The following is a 21,882-nucleotide window of genomic DNA, read 5'->3' on the forward strand; positions in this document are numbered from 1 at the left end:
GAGTTCCTTCAATTGCGAGGCATTACTTCACCAAACCTTTAACCATTATTGGCTGTTTTCTCAATCACTGTTGGAGTTTTTGTTTTTTGTACTACCAGCAATTCAATAAGAAAACTTTCCAAGGATACACTGTATGTAAATTCCTATGGTTGCAGTTAGCAGGAATGTGAAACTCATCCGGTTCATTATTCTTTTACTTGATCCCTCATTAAAACACATACCTGCAGGAAACTGGTGTATTGCCAAGACCATTCTGGGCTCACTGTTAGGAATATAATGATGGACCATGTATTGTATTACAAAAAAAAAAGTATTCTTTTACAGGCAAGCATGCATTCGTAAAAAGAATGGGAGAAAGCTTCATTCAAACAGAACGAGCTCACTGGGGCAAGAAAAGGAAACCCCCCCCAGAAAAAAAAGAAGAAGTGACCCGTGATCTTTTGCATCTGTTCAGTGCTTGGAGCAAGCCAACTATTGCTTCATTTAACCCCACTTCCCAACAGCTCGGCCTTGACTGCCAAAGAACATAATGCTGCCTATTGCCTTTAAGTGAACAGTAAACTTTTAGCACATCATGATTTTAATGGCACCAATTAAATGTTAATTTTGTGATTGAATGAGTAGTATTTTCATGATATACCTATCGTATACCGATGACGATTTTTAAGTGGTCTATTTTCAACATGAATCCTGACAGTGCAGTATTTTATATTTTAAAACAATTATTTAAAAAAGAGAACGAATTAAATAAAATTATTTTACGCAACCCCCTTTCACCATTCAAATAAGTATACAGGTATATCTTTAAAATGCCATAGTTTTCAGTCATTGACTCAAAGGCATTTAGTCGCTGCCAAGCTCCCAGCCAAAATGAATTGGACAGTCCAATGAATGCCCTATAAAAAGGTTAAGTATTATATACCACAGATTGTTTTAAATTTAACACTTAATGCTTGGCAAATAGAAGAAACATTGGAGTTCATTCTACACTTTGAGAAGGATTGAAATTGTGTACTGTTAGCTTTTGCTTCTTCTGGGAAAACATGCACTCCAGGACACTGTGATAGAAAGTCGACTCTAAAATATAAATTATTTGTGTATTTTGCATGCCATGCGGCAGTGGAAATATTTTGACATTGCGCACTGTGACAACCACCTCGATACGCTGAGAGTTGACTTTCTTGCCCTTCTTGTTCCAGTAGACGACAGGCTTGGGATTTCCGCTCGCTTGGCACACAAATGATGCCACGCCCCCAGACACACCAATCTGGTCTGTGGGAGTCTTGGTGAACTCGGGAGCAGCTAAGAGACGGAAAAAGCAGAAAAACAAAAAGTTGATTGATTGAACAAACTGACTAGAGAATAAATACCCTGCTGACTATCCCCAAAATTGCCCCTGTCACATTTTGCTTTGCTCCCTCCAAGTCGAGTTCACTTCCTGGGTATCATCTAGACTAGGGGACGCAATGAAGGACATCCTGTGGGTCATAAATAAAAAATAGGCTGGTGCATCAGAGGAACAGCTTTCAGTGTCCAACTCACTCGCTCGCTCGCTCACTTTCTGCTTCTCCCGGGCCGGAGGAGCCCTGAACTGCAGCAAAAAGACACACCGGATTCCTATGCAAACATCAAGCGCACGATATCCATACATAAGCGTCTAATTGGTGGTGTATTAATACCTGATGGGTCCATTTGTTGGAAGAATCACCAGCTTTGGGCAGTTGTAGTACTTCATCGGCACCATTTCAGTCACTCTTTCAACATTACTGTTAATTTGTTTTACCCAGAGGCGGGAAGTTGAGGAGAACGATGGTGACAATTACGCCTTGTGTTGGAGCTCAAGAGTACCAAAGTGTCGCAATTGCCCTCTCCGCAAAAAACAGCAATTTTCTAACTTGGCCATTGAGCCAACATTACTGAACCTACATTTTTTTTCCTGGCGAGTGAGTCAGATCAATCAAACAGCCAACACGCGCCCACCCTTTCCTATCTGTCTGCGGCCCGTTGCCATGGTGGCCGGCTTAACTCCTCGTCAGCTACAGAATCGTTGCGATCCATCACGGTGAAGGCAGGATGACCCTTACCATGGCAACCTGAATCCCTCCTCCCACTTCCCCCAAGTCTGGGCGGCTAAGGTCTTGCTGCGTTGCTCACTCCCGTTCGGAGGATGGCCAAAAAAAATAAAAGCACACTTGCGGATTGAAAAAGTCTGTCCGCACTGTTTCACCTCACCCAGGCAGAAACAGGCAGGCGGTTTCATTACAGTGCCTTGAAGCGGAGAACAAACCCATGCTTAGAAAACCTCCAACACTGGCAAAGGGATGGGAATTGATAGGAATTTAGCCATTATGATTCCATAAATCTTTCACAGGCGGCCCCGGTGGACGAGTGGTTAGCGTGTCGGCCTCACAGTTCGATCCCAGGTGAGTCCTCATTGTGTCGGAGTTTGCAGGATTTCACTTATTGGGGGGGATCTGGAACCTAACCTAAGCTATGGGAGTCCCATTTTAGGTCCGGATCGACTGAAACCAAATGTACTTTGAGTTTCTCACACAAACACTCATCTGGAGGTTTTCAGAAAAAGCATGACGGATTCGGAACTATTAAGAAACACCCTAAAGCTCCGATTCCAGGTGCAGAAAAACAAACCCAAAGCACGATACTCCCACCAGTGTGAGTTCTGGTGACGTGCAATGTTCTTTTGGCGCTAAACATAGTACTCGTGGCCAGAAAATCAGATCATAGCACCTGCATTTAGGACATATAACACTGATCTCTTGTTTTTGTCAAAGAAAAATATTTCTCTCGGGGTGTGTTATGACTTTTTACTAATTGCCAAGTGAGTCACTTAAATCATGTCATCGAGGGGCAGTTCGCAGTAATGACACAAATACAACAAATCCTGAATGTCAGAAATGAGCGGTTTCGTGCAATCATCAACAGAATGCTACATAAAGTTGGACTCGGCATGGTGCAGTCAATCAAAACAAATTCACGGCCTTCATTCAAGAGAACCATACTATATCTGGCCTACCAAACTCAAACAGAGGCCCGGGGACATAGGGAGTATTAGAACCTGTGAAAGTACCAAAGGAAAAATAAAATAAAATGTCACGTCAAACTGCCTTGTCCCAGTGACGGGATTACGACTGAATTTCATATGCCCTGTTGAGCGCCAACATGGTTTCGCTGGCTTCACGTACAGTCCAGAATGTTTTCAGTACAGTACTCTCTTAAATGCGCTTCAACACCAATCCTCTTGCAAAAGCAACCCTGCTGGCAATGTTACCACTTAAGCCTCTTCTTAAAGCCAGGGAAAAGCCCTGCAAGGCACTGACTTTGGGTGGATTTGCACTGAACAAAAACTTGTTATGACTGGATGGTTACAAAAAGCTGCCTGGAAAAAAGGAGACTAACGAGCGGCTCTTTCTCTTAATAGAAGCTTTCGCTTGTTTTCACAAGAGAAGCTGGGTCGGATAATCTTCTGCCACTTGCCTACTTTAATAGCGCACCTTTTTAAGCCTTGTAATTGTCTAAATGACGGATTGAGACTGTTCCCAGTTGGAGGTGTAGCAAAGCAATTCGCATTGGGCCGACGTGCGCCGCAGGTCAGGGTGCAATCGTCGCTTTAAAGTAGTAAATGCAAATGAAATGCTTTCCAATTGAAAGACGTCTATAGGTTGGCAACAGCTGGCGTTGCAAATTGCGTTTGGCGTTTATAGAGATTCGTGACTAATGTCAGGGGGTTTCGGTGCAGCAAGCCGTGGTTTGACAAGCCTTTAAAGTCGTTTTACTAATGCGTTCTTTTCTGTTTGTGTATTTGATAAATGCCCATTCAAGGACGGCAGTAAAAGCGCCATTGCAACTAAACGGTGTTATTTGTGAATTGTTTACAGGAAATAAAAAGCTTGTTTTTCTGTGCTGTTGAATATCTTTTTTTTTTTAGTTTGGCTCAGTTATGTTACCATTATTGAATGATTTATTATTTGCTTATTTTTACAGCCCAATTTTGGTTGTCAATCATCCAACTGCAGCCTAGAGTGTATTGGTGCACACATGGACACCCTTATGCTGGAACATGGTGTTCATTATTGACAATCCGCAAGGAGTGCAGAAGTCCAATAATAGAACAATGCTCTGGTTCTGGTTTGGGGGGGGGCATATTCCCAATCACACGTCTGCAGATCTCACTGTCATTGCTCAGGTGAGCATTTTTAGGTGGAAAAATGTCATAAATGGTGCATCCAAGGGTAAATAAGCATGAATCGCATGGGGCAATATTTTGTATATTTGCTAGTTCTATTCTAGAATCTCCGTTCAGTACAAAGAATGACGGGAAAAATTGCTATAGATGACACAAAAGACTATTTGAATAGTTCAATAAGTGTAAAATCCTATTTGGAGGGGGCAAAATACAAATTCTGAAAAAAATAGTTGTTGGAATGGCCCATAGTGTTAAAAAAAATCAATTCCAATTTTACACCATGCTTAATAGTGGTGATAATATTTTTTTATAATTTAAATTGTTTTTTTTTCAATAAAAAAAGGATTCCATTATCTGAAAATGATATATTTCTCTTATCCGATGCCTCTACTGGTGCCGGAGAACTGCCAGGTTGCTACAAAATAGTTAACGCTTCACCGAATACTTTATACAACATACATCAGAGACCGAAGCGATCGTCTCAAATGAGTCATATAAATGAACAGAAAAAAAATACCTGTCAGAAAAATGCAATTTGCAGCGTTTGTGTGGCAAGAACGTTCAGCTCGTCTATGTGAGCGCGTGTGGACCAGCGAGGCAGGAAATCAGAGCAAATGTTGTCATCAAAAAGATGATGAGAAACATTTTGATGGGACCTCCTGGCTTATCAAAACACATTAACAAGCAACAGTCCAGTTCCAAAGCAGCCTTTCACCGTAACATAGGCGCATGCACACACACGTAAAATCATAGCAGACGCAGACATGCGAGAAAAAGTCTAGGCGTGGCAAATCCCACATATATAGGCCCATACATTCACACCACGGTACACTGCATTAACACCTGATAAGACAACAGCTGCCACTCAAGAAGACGAGAGAGACGCCAGATCTGGGACGCATAGGGGTGGAGTGTCATCGGGGTGCGTAACAAGATGGCGCGGCATCAAGAAATTTCAATGTCAACACGCAATGGCTCCAGAAAGCCTGCCTATTCCCACAGAAATACTCCCAGCTATCATCGAACTTTTGTTGCCATGGTAACCAAATAATGTAGGACACTCCATTCTTCCAAGAATTTAGGAAGGTTTCAGACCAAAGAAGAATGGACTGTGAGGAATCTAAACTAGCAAAGGGCGACGGGCAAAATTTTGATGTGTTTGAATTCATTTACCCTGGTGGTAATTTTAGATTAGATTAGATGAGATAACTTTATTCATCCCGTATTCAGGAAATTTCACTGTCACAGTAGCAAGAGGGTGAGAATACAGACACAGGAAAAGACATTTTAGACATAAATAAATGGGTAATAAATACAATTTTGGATCTAAAAATGAAATGTGTTATCAAATTGGCAGGATATGTTTATAAAATGAAAAGGAAGAGAACATTCAATTTTGGAGTAATAGGGTCAAAAAAGGTCAGAAAAATAATTTTGCAAGAAATGTATAACTTGCTCCTCTAGTATTTCAATTGTACAACTGTTCCATTACCTCTGAAGAAAGACTCAATAATACATGTTTTTGGTTAAAGAAAAAGAGCACTAGAATGATAGAAATAAATTGAATTGTGATACTTGGGCTATCAGTGAATGAATTATTCACTGAACTTTTTACCCTCAACTACTTTGGGATTTTTAAAACTGGTTCATATGTGAAAATTTGGCCTCGTAAACCGGGGCACCTGAAATTCCAATTGCCACGTGTGTCAGTAAAAAGAGGACGTGTGTTTGAACGACAAAAAGATGTCAAATCCATTCGACATACCTGGTCCTGCAGACAGATTGTTCACATTAATTAGCAGGATGCTGAGATGCAGGAGGAGAGGCAGGTGGGCGGTCCTGAGGCGGAACCCGGGGATCAGCCTCCTGGACTGGCTTAACGCACTCTCTGTGCTGGCCAGATGCATGGTCCCACTCTAGGCCGCTTGGATTGGACTGAATTGCGTTTGGGGCTTCGCTCAGCAGGGGTAGGCGCTCTGCACACACACAAACACATGAAGGTCAGCCAAACAGAAGGAGAACGTAGTCGCCGCATCTCTGATTCATCGCTGAAATGTCAACGCGTAGCAAAGGGAAGAGGGGACTCATCCGAAAATTCAAAGCGAGGTAGAGGAAAATCTTCCTGGCCAAGAAAGAAAAAATAAAGGCAAATTCATGCTAATGCAGGATTAAATCTTTTGATTTAGAGAGAGCACTTCTAACTGGGATTAAGGGCTCATGTGGGCCAGCCCTGCCTCGACTAATTCCAGAACAATGGAACCGCTGTGCACCAACTAAGACAAGAAACAGGCTCAAATTGTTATTTTGCCACGCGGCTTCAGCATTAATGAGCCTCTCTACAAGTGAACCGTGAAATAAGACGCAGTGATACGTTTTTAAGTTGCTTTGCTCTCCTCAAAAGTCATCATCATTTTAATCTATCTTTGGCTGTGATTTAAGTCATTCCATTTCACCGTTATGGCGGATCATAAAGACTAAATGAATAACGGAGGCGGAGGGTGTTGCATGGAGGGGTACGAATGCGGCAAAAATGCAATAGGAGCATATAATAATACAGGGAGTCCTCGACCTACGACGTTTTGACTTTACGACGGCCGTAAAGTCACCTGTAAGATATAGTTTCTCGTCGGTGTTTATGCGCCACGACTATCTTTGCCTCTTTCCTCTCCCTTTTTACTTTCATAACCCCAAAGAAGAAAGATGAGTCTTCGAAGTTCATCCAAAAGAATAGCAATTACCATGGAAACGAAGCTGCCCGTGATAAAAAGAGAAGAAAGAGATAACGATATGCATTCCTCAGAGAAACGTTTAACAATCAAATGACACAAAATGCACTATTGCGCACACACAGACCTTACGTTCTTATGTGGAGTGCTGTGTTCTCCAGAATGTCCCTAAATACACCGCTGTAAACACAAACTCCCAATCCATCTCCCAGCAATAATGGTAAAAACAACATGTTGATTTTATTTTATTTTATGTATTGTACTTATTTATACCATGTAATTTCATATAAATTTCAACTACAGGAGTTAAATCCGAAAAATTAGGATACCCTCGGCATCCTAGGGACGCAACTGGAGGACTACCTGCTATCAAAGACTGCAGATTTATCCCTCATCCTCGTAAAACGCACGTACGCTTTCCCATAATTCAGCTCTGTGTTCTTGCAGAGCAGAGGCTCAGCGTCCCGCTGTCAATAACTCTTAACTCGGTCCTTCACGTCAGGTGGTGGAGAAGGGAGCCTTTGTTAACCTGATGCAACGACACGTTTCCGAAAACAAGGATGTGAGTAAAAATAATGGGGGCAGCCCAATTTGAATGACATTGCCCCCAACAGTGGGGGATAATTATAGGGGATTTTGAAATCATTCCATACATGCGGTATGCAAATCAACAATTTACAACCAGATGTGAGGAACTGCTGCAATGCAGTGCCGGGATCGGGTCCAATTGCAACATTAGTTTGGGGATTTTGTCATTGGGAAATGTGAGAATTTGCAGGGTGTGAAAATTATTTTTCAATTTGACAGATTCACTGCGTGGATCCCAGAATGTCATTTATTAAATCACTTGCTGTTGACAGAGGTGGATCATTTAAATTGGGAGGACTGGCTGTGAAAGCGCAGATTGAATAAACAGTGAAAAACAGAATAGAAAAACAAACAAAAGCGAGTATTTCCAGGAAATGGGTGTCATCATTCACGTCATTTGTGGTTGAAATGCGATCAACCACGTTCATAAATTAACAAATATGGCTGAACGTTTACTTTAATGGTAATTTTCAGTGTGTATCATTTTAATGGAGGGTTGTGAGAAAAGGGGAATGTGGAATTTTTTTGAAATCAAAATATATATTTCCTTTTGAACGAAATGAAAAGAATATTTTCACATTAGAATGGTTTGGATTGCTCTTCCTGGCCACCACTTCTATTTTTCATGTTATTTTTTTTGTCATTTTCGGTTGCACGATTTTCATTACGAATACCCATCGTTACACAATAAAGTGGACGAAAACAGGACGAACAGTTTGAAAAAGACAGACTGCATGGTGACTGCTTGATGAAGCATGTGGCCAAAACACGCGGCCAGAACATCTGCATCACAAATTCATGTGTTGGAATGTGAGTTCAGACATTCCGGTGGGGAGTGTGCACGTGCTCCTTGTGTTTTTGTGGCTTTTAATGGCTTTCCCACATTATCCAAACAGCCGTGTTGTGCTCATTGTAAGATCGAAATTGCCTTTAGGATTAAATGGGAGTGTGAATGAATGGTTGATTGTCGATATTTGACCTGTGATCGACTGCTGAGTGTAATCTGTCTTTCAAGTCAGTTGGGAAAGACCCCAGCTCACCTTTGACCCTAAACAGGATAAGCAATAGAAAATAGATGCATGTACTGGAAGGTTAGGGAGTGTGAGGGATCAGCTGCCTCTGTCCTTCTTGCCCCGTTTACTTTTTAGATTAGTATTCTTGTTAAAAGTTTGGGCCATTTTTTTGCAGGGAAATTGAGGTTTAACTCAAAAGATCCAGCATGTGAGGATAAGTGGTTTGGAATATGAATGAATATATAAATTAAAGAGTAAAATTCTAGGGTAATCTGCTCAAATGTTTAAAACCAAATGAAAAATAAAATTGGCATACTAAATTCCAGCAGTATAAAAACAAACACTACTAAATAAAGATATAATTAAGAAATATGGTTTGTAAGTCTGATGGAACAAGAACAAGTCTTTCATCTTGCCAGTCAAAAAAATGGGCATTAATCTAAATGATGGATAGTTAGACTTTTTAAGGGTAAATAATTCATTTTCTTTTATACATGTGAAATTGAAATTCCTGAAATTTGAAGCCCAATAAGGATAGATAAAATCTTGTTTCAATTTTTAACCAAAATACCTGTTTTTGCTGAAATGGCTTACTACATATATTTTTCTAGAGCCAAACGATGTAGTTGTATAGGCAAAAATAATGATGCTAGAGATAGCATCCATTTTTCTAGGAATGAATAACAGAATCTGACAGATAATTGAGTATTCATCTGAGTTAAAGCAAATTAGGCGTTTGAAATATATATATTTTTAACGATTTTGAGGGCAAATTTGATCAATGTGGAATTATTTTATGAAATTTGTCAAGGTTAAGGATTAGTTGTATCACTGCAGACATATTTCCATTAACTTAACAGTGATTTAAGACAGCATGAGCAACGAGATTGTTACTTTAACTAACCCATCAGATTTCAATGGCAAACATAGGCGCGGTTGATATTTTCCAGGTGGTCCGAAGAGCTGGACTGATTTCCCCCCCCCCCCCGAAGGCCGAGCTACCAACTTGCGTGGTCACTTGCCATAGCGTGACGCAGCATGTATCCCAAGTTGATGGCCCATATTGTCATTGATGTATCAGCACGCACACAAACGACGCCTCGGCCGTGACAGCCCCGCCGCGTGAGCACTAATGGCGTGCCGAGATTACCGCTGACCCTTTCCAGTCTCATTTTCTAAACGAAAGAGGCATTTCTGGTGCCTTGCATATTCCAAGACTCCGCCGTCCACTTATCGAGCTAATGACCTGCTCCAACACATTACGGGCTGCCACTTCCTCCTTAAAAATAGCCAATCTTGAAAAGCACGTCTGTCTGTGTGATTCGCGGGGCTCTATTTGGCTCAACGCTCCATAGCATCGGTCTTATCTCGGGTGCGCGTAATGGAGGGTGAATAGAAAAGCTTTCAACATGTCAGCTTTGCTTTTTTTTCCCCTCAATTGAACAATATGATAAGAAGAATCAGGGCTGATTCAAGCTCCACCGGCAGAACGTTAAGTAAATTCCCCTCTTAGGGAAACTCAATTGGTTGCTGTTAATCTAACTTGGGCTGGCGCGCCACATGGTTTATGCTGCATTCAGACCGGCTGCCCTTTTTTTTTTTATCGTCATGCGATGTCCCCGGTTCGACCAGATAGTCCGCGCCCCGCCATGTCGATTTTGATTGAATTTTCTCGCCGCAGAGGAGATGGCTGAGTTGATCTTTCTGTAATAGATTTCAACAAGGAAGCTGCCAATCAAATAGGTTTTCTCATTCACCTGACTTTAGTTGCCAGAGCAGGTGCCTTCCTCCACTTGACGAGGACAGAAAACACAAAATAGGACTAAGAGAATTGTCAAAACATTTGGAGAATAAGAAGCTATGTGGAATTCTTAAATAGATAAAGGTCAATTTGTTGCTCATTTTTACATTACCTGAACTAGAGGTGTTTTGTTTCATGGGCTGAGACGTTTGGAGACATAAACACAAAATTGACCCTAATCTTAACCTTTCCAGACTATAAATCGCACTTTTGTTAGGTTATTCTTTTTAGGCTATAGTTATCTGAAAAACTATTGCGTTAACCGATGCCTGTTGTTCTCCATTTTACTACTGTTTCTTTTATGCCTGTTCTTAGCTTCTGATCAGATAAAAAAATTCCACTCATAAAATACCCATACTCCAGTGCGACTTATATACGAGGCCGATCCGAGCGCAGCTTTACTCAGACGCTTCACACATGCATATATACATCCATATTTCAATCTCTGCTCCCTTGCTACTTTGCCAGATTGGCAAAAGCCTCTGTACCTCACCGCGCCCTCTCAATAACCCTTCATATCTTTCCTGCAGTTTATCCAGTGCTCCCCGTTGTTTTTCACCTGCTGACAAAGCCTGCTCTCTTCTCTCTTCTCTCTTCCCTCTTCCACTTTAGTCAGCCACCGAAACCCTTAATCATCCCCCGGTCTCACGTCTACATTTGGTGCTATTCCTGAAATCTCCTCATCTCCCGTCCTGCTCGTTTTCTTGTTAACCTTTGGCGATGGCATCCTCGGCGTGGCTCCATTTGGCTCATTCATGTTCCTCCTTCCTACGTGCCCTCCGACCTCTCGCTCGCCGCCAAATCCTTTCTCCGGTGCCCAGCTGCTCTGCATCGGCCCCCCCTCCAGATGCCGCTGAGCCATTGACAGCATTCGAACAAAAGGCTTTGGAGCGTCTTACAGCTGGGTTATTGGACGGGACACAACCAAAGCAGATGCGGTAAGCAGTGGCAGGCTGGTGTTTGGGTTCAAGTCAGCAGACGCAGAGAGTAGCATTGGGATGGAAAAAAAATGGGGTTTCTCCGTTAGAGGTACTCGCCCTAATTCAAATGTCAAGAACGATGGTTCTGAAGATTATTTAGGTAGAAGTAAGATTTAAACTATGATGAATTAGGCTGGAGAACAATTTGAAATAACAAGGACAAATGAACTCTGAACACCCGGCTCACTCTCTAGATGCCTCATCAGCCCTTACACTACATGGTAAGTAGAGGGGTAAAGATATGGTGATCACTCACAACACTTTGTATCCCAATAGGTCATCGATGGTACTCGGACGTTTGGTCACTGGACGTTTGGTCGACCGGACGTTTGGTAGAACGGACGTTTGGTCGCCGGGTTGTTACTGTTGAAACCAGCTCTCAAAATTATAATCATGAGAGAGAGAGAGTGAGTTTAATATCTAAATATCTAATATCAAAATATCAACAGTAAACTCTCTGTCATAATTTGACAGGGCGTGAACCCGGCGACCAAACGTCCATTCTACCAAACGTCTGTTCTACCAAACATCTGTTCTACCAAACATCCGGGGACCAAACGTCTTTTGACGAAACGTCCGGTCACGGTCATCGATATGCTCCCGCAAAGAATCAATAGTACATTGTTTTAATCAGATGTCACTGTAAGCAACAGGTTGCTACCAAGATTGTCCACTGATGTTACCTCAATGGCTGCCATTTACTGCAATAAACGCGGCCTGCAAACCCAAATGAGTTTGACACCCCTGATCCAGTGCATTGAAAATAGCTGGGTGTCTTTGATGGCTCAATATTAACTCAAAGACCCATTAAGAACAATAAACGTCCTATACATTTCCACTCACCTCTATTTTCGCCAATGGCAACCAGAGAGCGAATATTAATTTTAACACATACCTCCAAATATTGAAACTCTACTAGAAACCATCATTTTACCCTCTAATATAACACGTACATTTTTTGCGGCGTCTTAGGGTCTTAGAACCCCAAGAGTGCACATAAATGCATGTTAAGGCCAAAGTTCCAGTCGCTGAAGCCCCTCGTTATCATCACAACATACTGTGCCTAATCATTACTCAGCATCCAGCGAGTGGGTAACACAAGAGAGGATGCTGGGGGCAGGGGGAGTGCTTATTACCGCTTCAATGTGACAACACAGATGGTCATGCAGACAGATAGATTTATGGGGGATACATGCCTATTTTTTGCACGGAGCAGATAATGAGACCACAGCTCAGGTGGTGAAATCAACACCGCTCATTGTGCGCCATCGGCCTCACGTAATAACATTGTTTAACGTGGCCCTGCTCCACTGGGAGACCCTAGACGCCGGTGTCAAACTCATCTTGGACGCGGGCCGCATCATAGTTACAGTTTCCTTCGGAGAGCCATTGTGTATGCTTACTCCCGTTGCCACGATTAATCGGCAAGTAATCCAATGTCAAATGAAATATCTGAAGGGTCGGAATATTTGTATTGTTATTATTTTAGCATGAAAGAAAATGTACAATTGACTTTTGCGGGCCACACAAAAGGACGTGGTGAGCTAGATTTCACTCTCCGGCCGCAGGTTTACCACCAGTTTTTTTTTTTTAGTTTGTTCACTTTACCCATCTATTTAACTCTGTCTGTGCCATTGACAATGAGAGACGTTTAATCATGAGGGGTTTTAAATAGAAATGACTTGTTCACTAGCGTCCAATCCATTAGAAGTCGGAGGACTAGCAGCGAATTATCAAATGTCAGTCCTCCCATTTCAAATTGATTGGACATCTATCCCCCTCAATGGCATCCAACACGTTAACGGGGCCGTGATGCCTTTCCTGACAATAAAGTAGCAACTAATAGCTCCGGTCTCCATGACAACAAGCGACCAGCGCTTATATAAAAAGACCCTTGCGGCATGCGAACTGTAAGACAAAAAAATTTCATGTCACGGATCCGTGTATACAAAAGTAGAGATCTATCTCATCACCGTTGTTGCTTTCCACTGCACCACAAAACTTTACGGCGGATTTCTAATTTATTCGCAGTCACTTTTTGCTCTTTCATGTTTACACCCAAGCCTGTGATCTAATGGTGCACACGACAATGCTCCAAAATAACCTTGTTTTCAATTATTCATGGCTTTGTTGCCATTCTTTCGATAGGTGAAGAGGAAAGCGGGATTAGTCCCACACTGGCAGCAATTTCTGACTAATATTACCTCACCCTTCCTGTGACCTTGCAACCTTTAGGCGACCGGCAGTGGCAATTGTATACACACCCTACTAAAACAATTCACACACTCGCAAAACACGCTGTTTTTTTTTCTAAACACACACAAGCATAGCAGATGGCAAAACATCACGGGGGAGATTGGCAGTCTTTCTCTCCGTCACACTTTTCTCTTTTAAACACACAAACTTGAAGATACACACACACACACATACACACATTGAGGATCAGAGGCACAGAATGAAGTATGGCTTACTGCAGGCATGAGTTGCGTTGCCCCGGTTACATTTTTAGGAGTGAAATAAAATATCTAAGAGACTCTAACAGAAAAAAAAAACACCTGCCACTCAAAGAGGGGAATCTTTGTCCTGAATAAAAATGAATGTGGCTTCCTCAGCGACATTTCGGGCTTTCTTTAAGCTTTAAAATGTCTACACAGAGGTGAGGAAATGTTTACATCATAGTAACAAACAAAAGGTAGATGTGCGTAAAGTAATGAGCTACGGTCATAAGGGAAAAGGATTCTTTTTTTTTTGCTAAATGTCGCAACATAATTTACAAGGGAGGCTGAATTCAAGCGATTACGAGGATATATAGCATCATTATTCACTACATGAATACTTTCATAAAACATAGTCGATATTTAAGACCAATATTTATGCTCTGGGTCTAGGTTTCCAATTAAGTTTGAATAATTAAAGAGGAAGAGATTCAGGGCTAACCTTTGGCCACAAGAGGCAGTATCTCATAATATCTTCAAGCATAATGTTTTTTTTATTCACAAAACTGTGGATGGCAGCCATATAAATCAAGTAAGGAAAAAAAATCATTTTTAACACGGTTAGTATCTCAAATAATTCCGTCCACTGAAATGAAATAGAATGATACTTTGTATTTGTGTATACAATGATCGAAATACAAAAATTCAAAATATAAAGTACTCCTTTTTTGTGCTGACCAAATCTCTTGTGATTATGAAGCTGCATAATGTCTATTATTAATGCGACATAAGTATACTGAGAAAGAAAACCATAACAAAAACAAATCTCCCCCCGGCACTTCCTCTCTAGTGTTTTCATTTAAGTGTTTTTCTTCATGTTAGTATTTAAATCACTATTAAGTTGTGACTAACTGGGCAGCACATATTCAAAGTGATTGATTTATAGATGTACGTTGGTTCATTTGAGCGACATTAACGTGGCATCACCTTCTTTTTGGTGCTTTTTTTCTGCTTTGAGTGGTAATTGAAGAAGCTATTAACCTTTCCCAATGCACAACATCAGCACGTCATTAAAATTACACGCAGGCATCGCAATTGCCATGGATCGTTCTATCTGCTGCTTCCCTCATTTTTTTCCCCTCTATATAAAAAAAAAAAGATTGGGATGTGCTTCAGCTGTTGCTCATCACAATTTCATAGCTAGCACAACACACAAAATTGATGATGAGGTGTAAACGGGGGGATGGAGAGAAGCCTGGCTAAAATTCGCTCTATGAAATGCAACATAAAATACCCTGCAAAGCTGCTAGAGGCCAACAAAAGGGCGATAAACACCCAGTGCTCTTATTGGGGCTCCAAGGTCAAAAAGCAACACCGAATCCTATAATGGAAGCACCAGATCAGCTGGTTGACAGATGGAATGGCATCCACTGACCAATAAATGTATTACCAAATGGCATAAAAGTACATATGGAGGAGATTATAACAGATGAATGAAGTGGGCTGTTATGTTCACACAGAATCAGTCAAAAGCAATTGGACATCTATCGCCAAATCAGTTTTAAAATTCTGGCTTTCAAAGGGTTAACTAAAAATCCTCACCTGGATCAGTAATAATTTCAATGTTTTTTTCATGCATTTATTTCCAGTCCTTTTTTATTCATCTACTTGACAATTATAATTTAAATATACAAATTTGTTTTTAGCATTGGATGTATGCACAAACAAACCTAATGTTGTTACGAATGCCTTTTATTGCTTAAAAATCCTATGGATTGATTCATCCTTATTTTTCCAACATGTGTACTTCATTTTTAAGCTTAAAATGGAAACACAATACAGATAGAAAAAGAGGTCAATGGATGATTCATGCATGTCTATGAAGTAAGGGCAACGCTTACTCACTCAACGGTTAAAAAAAAAAAAAGAGCCAAGATGGGCGAATACGCTATTCTGCAGTCTATTCTTCAAAATGTCTTTCATAGAGGCCTTGTCCTTCTTTTCAGATGGCAAAGCATTTCTGTGCAGGCAGCCACTCATTTTGTAGTCTAATGGTTGAGTCCTTGTCAACTCGCTGTCCTATTAGCATATCCAAGGCCTGCATAATTTTCTTAATACCAGTCATTATACTATATGTACATACTGATCATACTGATTTCCACATGACAGTAGTGCCCCAAATGTATGTACCTCGAGGAAATAATTCAACTCTACTCCTCTTTTCAATGAAAGCAAAATAATTGCAAATTAGCCAGATAATTAAACTTCAAAAATTGGAAGCGGAATTCTTGCCAGCGAGCTTATTGAACTCAAAAGTTGAAAAAGCAGAAAAGGTTTTTAACCATTTTACAGTCCCGAAATCTGAGCAACCTATTTGCCGAGCAAATGTTAGAGTACGACAAGCGTTGTTTTTGTTTTAGAATTAAAGTTTGAAATCATCTGAATGTACAAAAGCACAAATTCCAGCCTTAAAATATTGTTGCTATCTCGGTAGCAAGCATCAAAGCATTAAAACTGAAATACGAGATACACAGCAACAGCCGTAGAGATTAGAATTATTCCTTTAAAATTCAATGTTTAAATGTTCTTAATTTTTGACCTACGGTATTTTTCGGACTATTAGTCACACTTGAGTAGTCGCACTCAGCAAAGAATACACAATGAAGACGAAAAAATACATATACTATAAGTCGAACTGGAGTATAAGTCGCATTTTTGGAAGGGCAATTTTTTTTAAAATCAGAAACCAAGAACAAATAAATGTTAACGTAACAATAGTAAAATGGAGAACAAGCTACATAGCATATATCATAACAGTAATATCAAAATTTCATAACAGTTTTCAGATAGCTATAGCCTAAAAAAACATAACAGGCTTTTGATCGTCAGAGGAATGTATATATATATATATATATATATATATATATATATATATATATATATATATATATATATATATATATATATATATATATATATATATATATATATATATATATATATATATATATATATATATATATATATATATATATATAGCATATGTTGCAGGCCCAGCCAAACTATGAAAAGGTGCGATTTATAATCCAGAAAATAGGTTACTTTTGATGATAAATACAATAAGAATTATAATCTATATTATTCCTGTAAGTAATTTATATTGATGGTTTGTTGGGGAAAAAAACTAGGTTTTTCTTTACCTCTTGCCTGCTTGCACCACGAGTTTTCAGCATATGTCCATCTTTCTCATCTGCCGTCTGTGCGATTGATGGTGTGCGTTCAAGGGCAACTGGGAGGGGGGGGGAAAAATGTGTTACGACACGTTCTGAAAGAAGTGAATTGTTTTAATAGCTTGTAAAGTGTGGGAGGGACACCAGGGACAGATTCAGAACTTTCCTCCAGCCATCGCCATCTATCTGCCCATTGCCATCATATTTCAAAAGAATGAATGGTTGAAAGTCTATTGTGAAAACACCACCTACACATGCAGACGTGCAAGACAAACACCTTTAGCCAAGGCACACTGAAGCCAATTAGCGAGCTCCGGTAGGAGTAAGACTCCCTGGCAACGCTGAAAACCGCCATCTCCCAGGATCATCATTGTCAATGTACCCCCCCCCCCCACCATGCCATCATTATATCTTGAGATTCATTAAGGAGATATGCAAGCCCCTTGTTTACTTAGTTTTAACAGGAACACGCATTGACGGTTCGAATGATCATCTGGGCTCGTAACCGTCAAGAAAAGCAGTCATAAATTTGAATGTTTTGATAGGTTTTTTGGTCGAAAGCAGGACTGCAAAACTCACTTTATTTCTGGCCATTCAAAGAAAACGTTATGGCACTGAAAGATGAGCCAGGTTAAATGAATTGGACTGCTATCGTTGTCAATGGCAGGCAATGAGTCAATTTTGCGTTGCTTCCTTGTCATTTTAGTGTATACTTACCGGTCGTTGTCAATGGCAGGCAATGAGTCAATTTTGCGTTGCTTCCTTGTCATTTTAGTGTATACTTACCGGTCACTTTGTGTATGAAAAAATAAATAAAAAAAACTAGATTTACAGTGCCTTGATCGAAAAAATAAAGGCATTTGATTCTTTATGTACAGTATGAATGAACTACAAAGAGATAGTATAGATGGTATTAATGTGATTTGAATAAAAATGTGTTTTTTCTAACACCATGTTACCATCCAATGAAGAAGAAGCACCGGGCACAAAAAAATGAATATTTCTTTTAATTATACAGTATATCACAGAATGTGCTGACAATTACTTTTTACTTCCTCCTGTTTGGCAATTTGGTGGTAATTATTTATTCATTCACGGTTTATGTAAAAGATCCGCAGGCCGATGACGACGAGTTAATTCATTTTCTAGAGATGTGTTTTCTCAGGACTGGATTGGTTTTTGTGTAATTGCGCTACCATGGTACTACCTGACTGACTTTGTCACATGGCCTGTTGCCTCGCGGGAGCTCATTATCGCACAATGGCAACGCCGCTGAGATCATCTACGGATGGAACTTTTACTTTACATTACGCCATTTGCTTAAGGTTAAGCGTGAGCCGAGGCAGACCACAACAGACTAACTGATGGATGACTTTCATTTCAGCGAGGCAGCATATGCCGGGGACCAAATTCGCCTTAAATGCTCCTCGCCCAGCCCGCCTTGCAGTTTTGGTCGCTAACCAGCCATTGCATGACTTCCCTGATGGAGATGAGATTTGCGACGGTAAATGAATTTCTCCTTGAGGAACGATCAAGTGGCGGATGGCATCGAAAAAACGGCGTAATGGGTTCGAAAAAAATATGTTTGTCCTCTATCTTAACCGGATTGGATGAAAACGTGTCCTAGTACTGCCAGAAAAAAAGCATGCCAAGGGGAACAGATTTTTTTTCTTTTCTCAGTTGCTCAGTTGCTGGTCATCATTCTTAGCCCGTTCAAATAATGGTGTGAAGGGCGCCAAAATAATCGCGAGAGGCCGCAAATAAAACAGAGCACCTCACTTCATTAAAACGGACTACAAATTAGCAAAGATCACAAAGTAAAGACAAATTGTCAGTTACTCTCAAAAGCGAGAATGAGAATATCTATCTCTATGCTTCAGTGTTGGGCAATTTATTAGCTAAATGTAGTATAGCAGGTAAATAAAATCGTGCCTTGAGATATTTTTTTTCTTTTTTTTTTTAAAGTAAATCAATACATCATAATAAAGCAGGCAAGGTCAATTAAAGGCACCCAGCGGCTGTTGAATGAGCACCAAATCAATTTTGTTTGCGACCCTACATAGTATTGAAGTGGAGAAAGAAACATCACACTGTTGCCTTAACCTGAAGCTACACTAAACTCGGGGGGAGAAAAGGGTCCCACCACTTAATGAATTGTTTATTAAATTGAGCTGTAGTCGTATGCTGCTTCTCTCATGACTTCAACTTCAATAATTTATGTAGTGTCACTGATACTGAACATTGTGTTCATCCAAAACTTCCTGACACACTAGACATAGATTGGCATTTTTTAAATCTATTGAACTATAAGGGTTATATCGTTCTAAATAAACAGGTTTTCCACTGTATTTTCTTATTTGTTATTCACTGTAAATCAAGGTGCATCATTTTTTCTTAAATCGCCATTCATAAAATCTACATTTGGCGGCCCGGCATCACAGTTCTGGGCTCGAGGGTTCGATCCCAGGTTGGTCTTCACTGCGTGGCATTTGCATGTTCTCCCTGGGCTTGTGTGGGTTTTCTCCGGGTACTCTGGTTTCCTCCCACATCCCAAAAACATGCATGCAGGCTGGTTCATTCCTACCATTTTACAACGCCGTTCTTACCAATCAACAGTACTTGGATAAAATAAGCAGTTTTTACCCACTAACATCTTGTGTCAAAATCTCAACTCAATCAATGATAGGAAACTCAAGGAAACTGAATCATTGATAAGATAATGCGTCTTACCGTATCAGCCTCAAAAGATGATTGTGTAAAGAAAAATTGTTACACCGGGGTTTTGTTCTATGATTTTCCCCCCATGTCTGGAGTGGTGTTCTCTGTGCTGATATCAGACAGCCCATCATGACAAATATGAAAACGCTTTACGATAGCTTTTTACAACCCCCACGGACACTATCTGATCAAAAATGAGCCTCTGTGAATCCTCCAAGCCGAAATGGATTGAACGTCTATCCCCGTCGATGGCAATCAATTACTTAATTCATGAAAAACGCAATTACGACTGTAGGAAGTTACTGCATGGTCAATGTAAAAAAATAGTTCACTTTTAGAGCTGATCTGGTCTGTCTATCACCATCGAGAGCATCTTATGGGTTGAAGTGCCATTGTAAAGTAGAATATATGTACACACTCGCCAGCCATAGGTAAAAATGATCACTACTGGTCAATGATGCCATTATAATGATTAAGATTCATTTTTTTTCCCAATGATGCTTTGTAGTTGCTGGGAACAAAAACCTGCCAATTACAGTAATGTGAAACCACTGAGGTGGTAACGGTGCAAGGCAGAACAATATAAGGCATCAATGAGATGACTTTATACCTCCCATTGGGATGCTTTACGTGGCTGGAGAAGAGGACTTACTGCATCTATAGTCGCCACAACGTGAAAATGCATTGTAATGCTTCTCAACGATCTAACGACTGCCCTGAGATCGTAACGGAGATACACACAAACAAAACAAATCCTCCCTGTCATTGTAAACATTGGGACTAACTCAAATGCAGTTACAGAAATTGTACAGTAGTTCATTTGTTAATTCATTTTCCATATTTATCCTCACAAGGGTTTCAGGGGGTGCTGGAGCTTATACCAGCCAACTAGTATGGTGGGGGACACACCGAATTGGGCACAAGGAAATGGACAATCATTTACACTCACACTCAATTTAGAGTGTTCAACCAGCCTACCATGCATGTTTCTGTGGTGTGGGAAGAAAGTGGAGTACCCAGAGAAAACCCACGCAAGCCCGGGGAGAACACGCAAACTCCCCACAGTGAGGACCGTCCAGCGATCGAACCCTCGGCCCCAGAACTGTGAGGCTGACCACTTGCTGATAGCGCCATGTGTAATATATTATTCAGATTTACATCCTGAAGATGGACAACTCGTTTCCAATACCACTGCTTCATTAGGCCGATCTTATTTGGCTAACTAGAGGTCTTTTAAAAACTATTCCTTGACAGATGCAGCTGACGAAGGACCGTTTTTCTTCCTTGTGGTTTGTCAAGTCTGAAAGTAGATGTGGTAGAAGCTGTGCGAAGCTGCGCCTGGAGCTAAAGGCGAAATTCTCGACAGCAATTCTTGTAAGCTTGAGTTTAGCGAGTGCACTTTTGGCTCAGGTGGTTAACGTGACCCTGAGCGAGACACAAAACACCGAGGCTCTCGAAGCTCAATAGAGAAGGCCACTGCGATCAAAAGCACTGCTGTGGTGAGGGAAAGAAAGAATATTTAGAGGGAAATTATAAGAAGGTTAAACACTGAAAAGACTGAAAGACAATCTGAACTGGATTTTTGGGGGGTGAAAAACAAACTTTTGAAGCAAGGCCAAATGCCGACAGAACGCTTCTCCAGTTCCGGAGCACTTTTTGGTGGATTTCATTCATACATTTTGAACAGCATACATTCAACCCATTGAATTATTAAAGGAGATGTCAATTCACCGAGTTTGTTCAATACAACATTGAACATTATTATTATGTGGCTTTTATACGGCATGCAGTAATGGCTTGAATCGAAGGTTAAATTCAGCAAGTTAATGTTTTTTTCATGATGCTATGCTCTAATTGAAAACTAATTTCTTTTGTCATGTTAAATACTGCAGGAAAACACTGTATTATCGTAAAACATCCAATGACTTCATGTTTTTGTTGTTGAAAGGCTAGTATTAATCATCCAATTATCAGATTTCATTTTGCCAGATGTCAGAATCACTTAAAAAAAACACATTAATCAAATCGTACTCTATATTTTCAACGCTCTGCAAAACAAATGAAAAAAAAAATCGGGTTGTGTGTACGTGTCACACTACAAAGTTCCTCGACTGAGATATTCAAAATGTTCTACAGCAGATATATGCTGGTATTTACATGAACTTATGTCAAAACTGCACTTTTAAT

At 40.4% G+C, this 21,882-nt stretch overlaps 1 protein-coding gene across 1 annotated transcript in view; it reads right to left on the reverse strand.

The window, feature by feature from the left end:
• Positions 1-21,882, reverse strand: part of LOC144086209 (receptor-type tyrosine-protein phosphatase S-like) — an 82,053-nt gene that overhangs the window by 56,114 nt on the left and 4,057 nt on the right. Inside the window, exons 3-5 of the mRNA XM_077616060.1 lie at positions 16,948-17,036; positions 5,970-6,180; positions 1,157-1,302 (exon numbers count right to left, since the gene is read on the reverse strand). Coding sequence (XP_077472186.1) covers positions 1,157-1,302; positions 5,970-6,111 — 288 coding nt within the window. The 5' untranslated portion in view covers positions 6,112-6,180; positions 16,948-17,036. The remainder of the gene's footprint in view (positions 1-1,156; positions 1,303-5,969; positions 6,181-16,947; positions 17,037-21,882) is intronic.

The sequence above is a fragment of the Stigmatopora argus genome, chromosome 12 (assembly GCF_051989625.1).
Source record: "Stigmatopora argus isolate UIUO_Sarg chromosome 12, RoL_Sarg_1.0, whole genome shotgun sequence".
Lineage (NCBI taxonomy): Eukaryota > Metazoa > Chordata > Actinopteri > Syngnathiformes > Syngnathidae > Stigmatopora > Stigmatopora argus.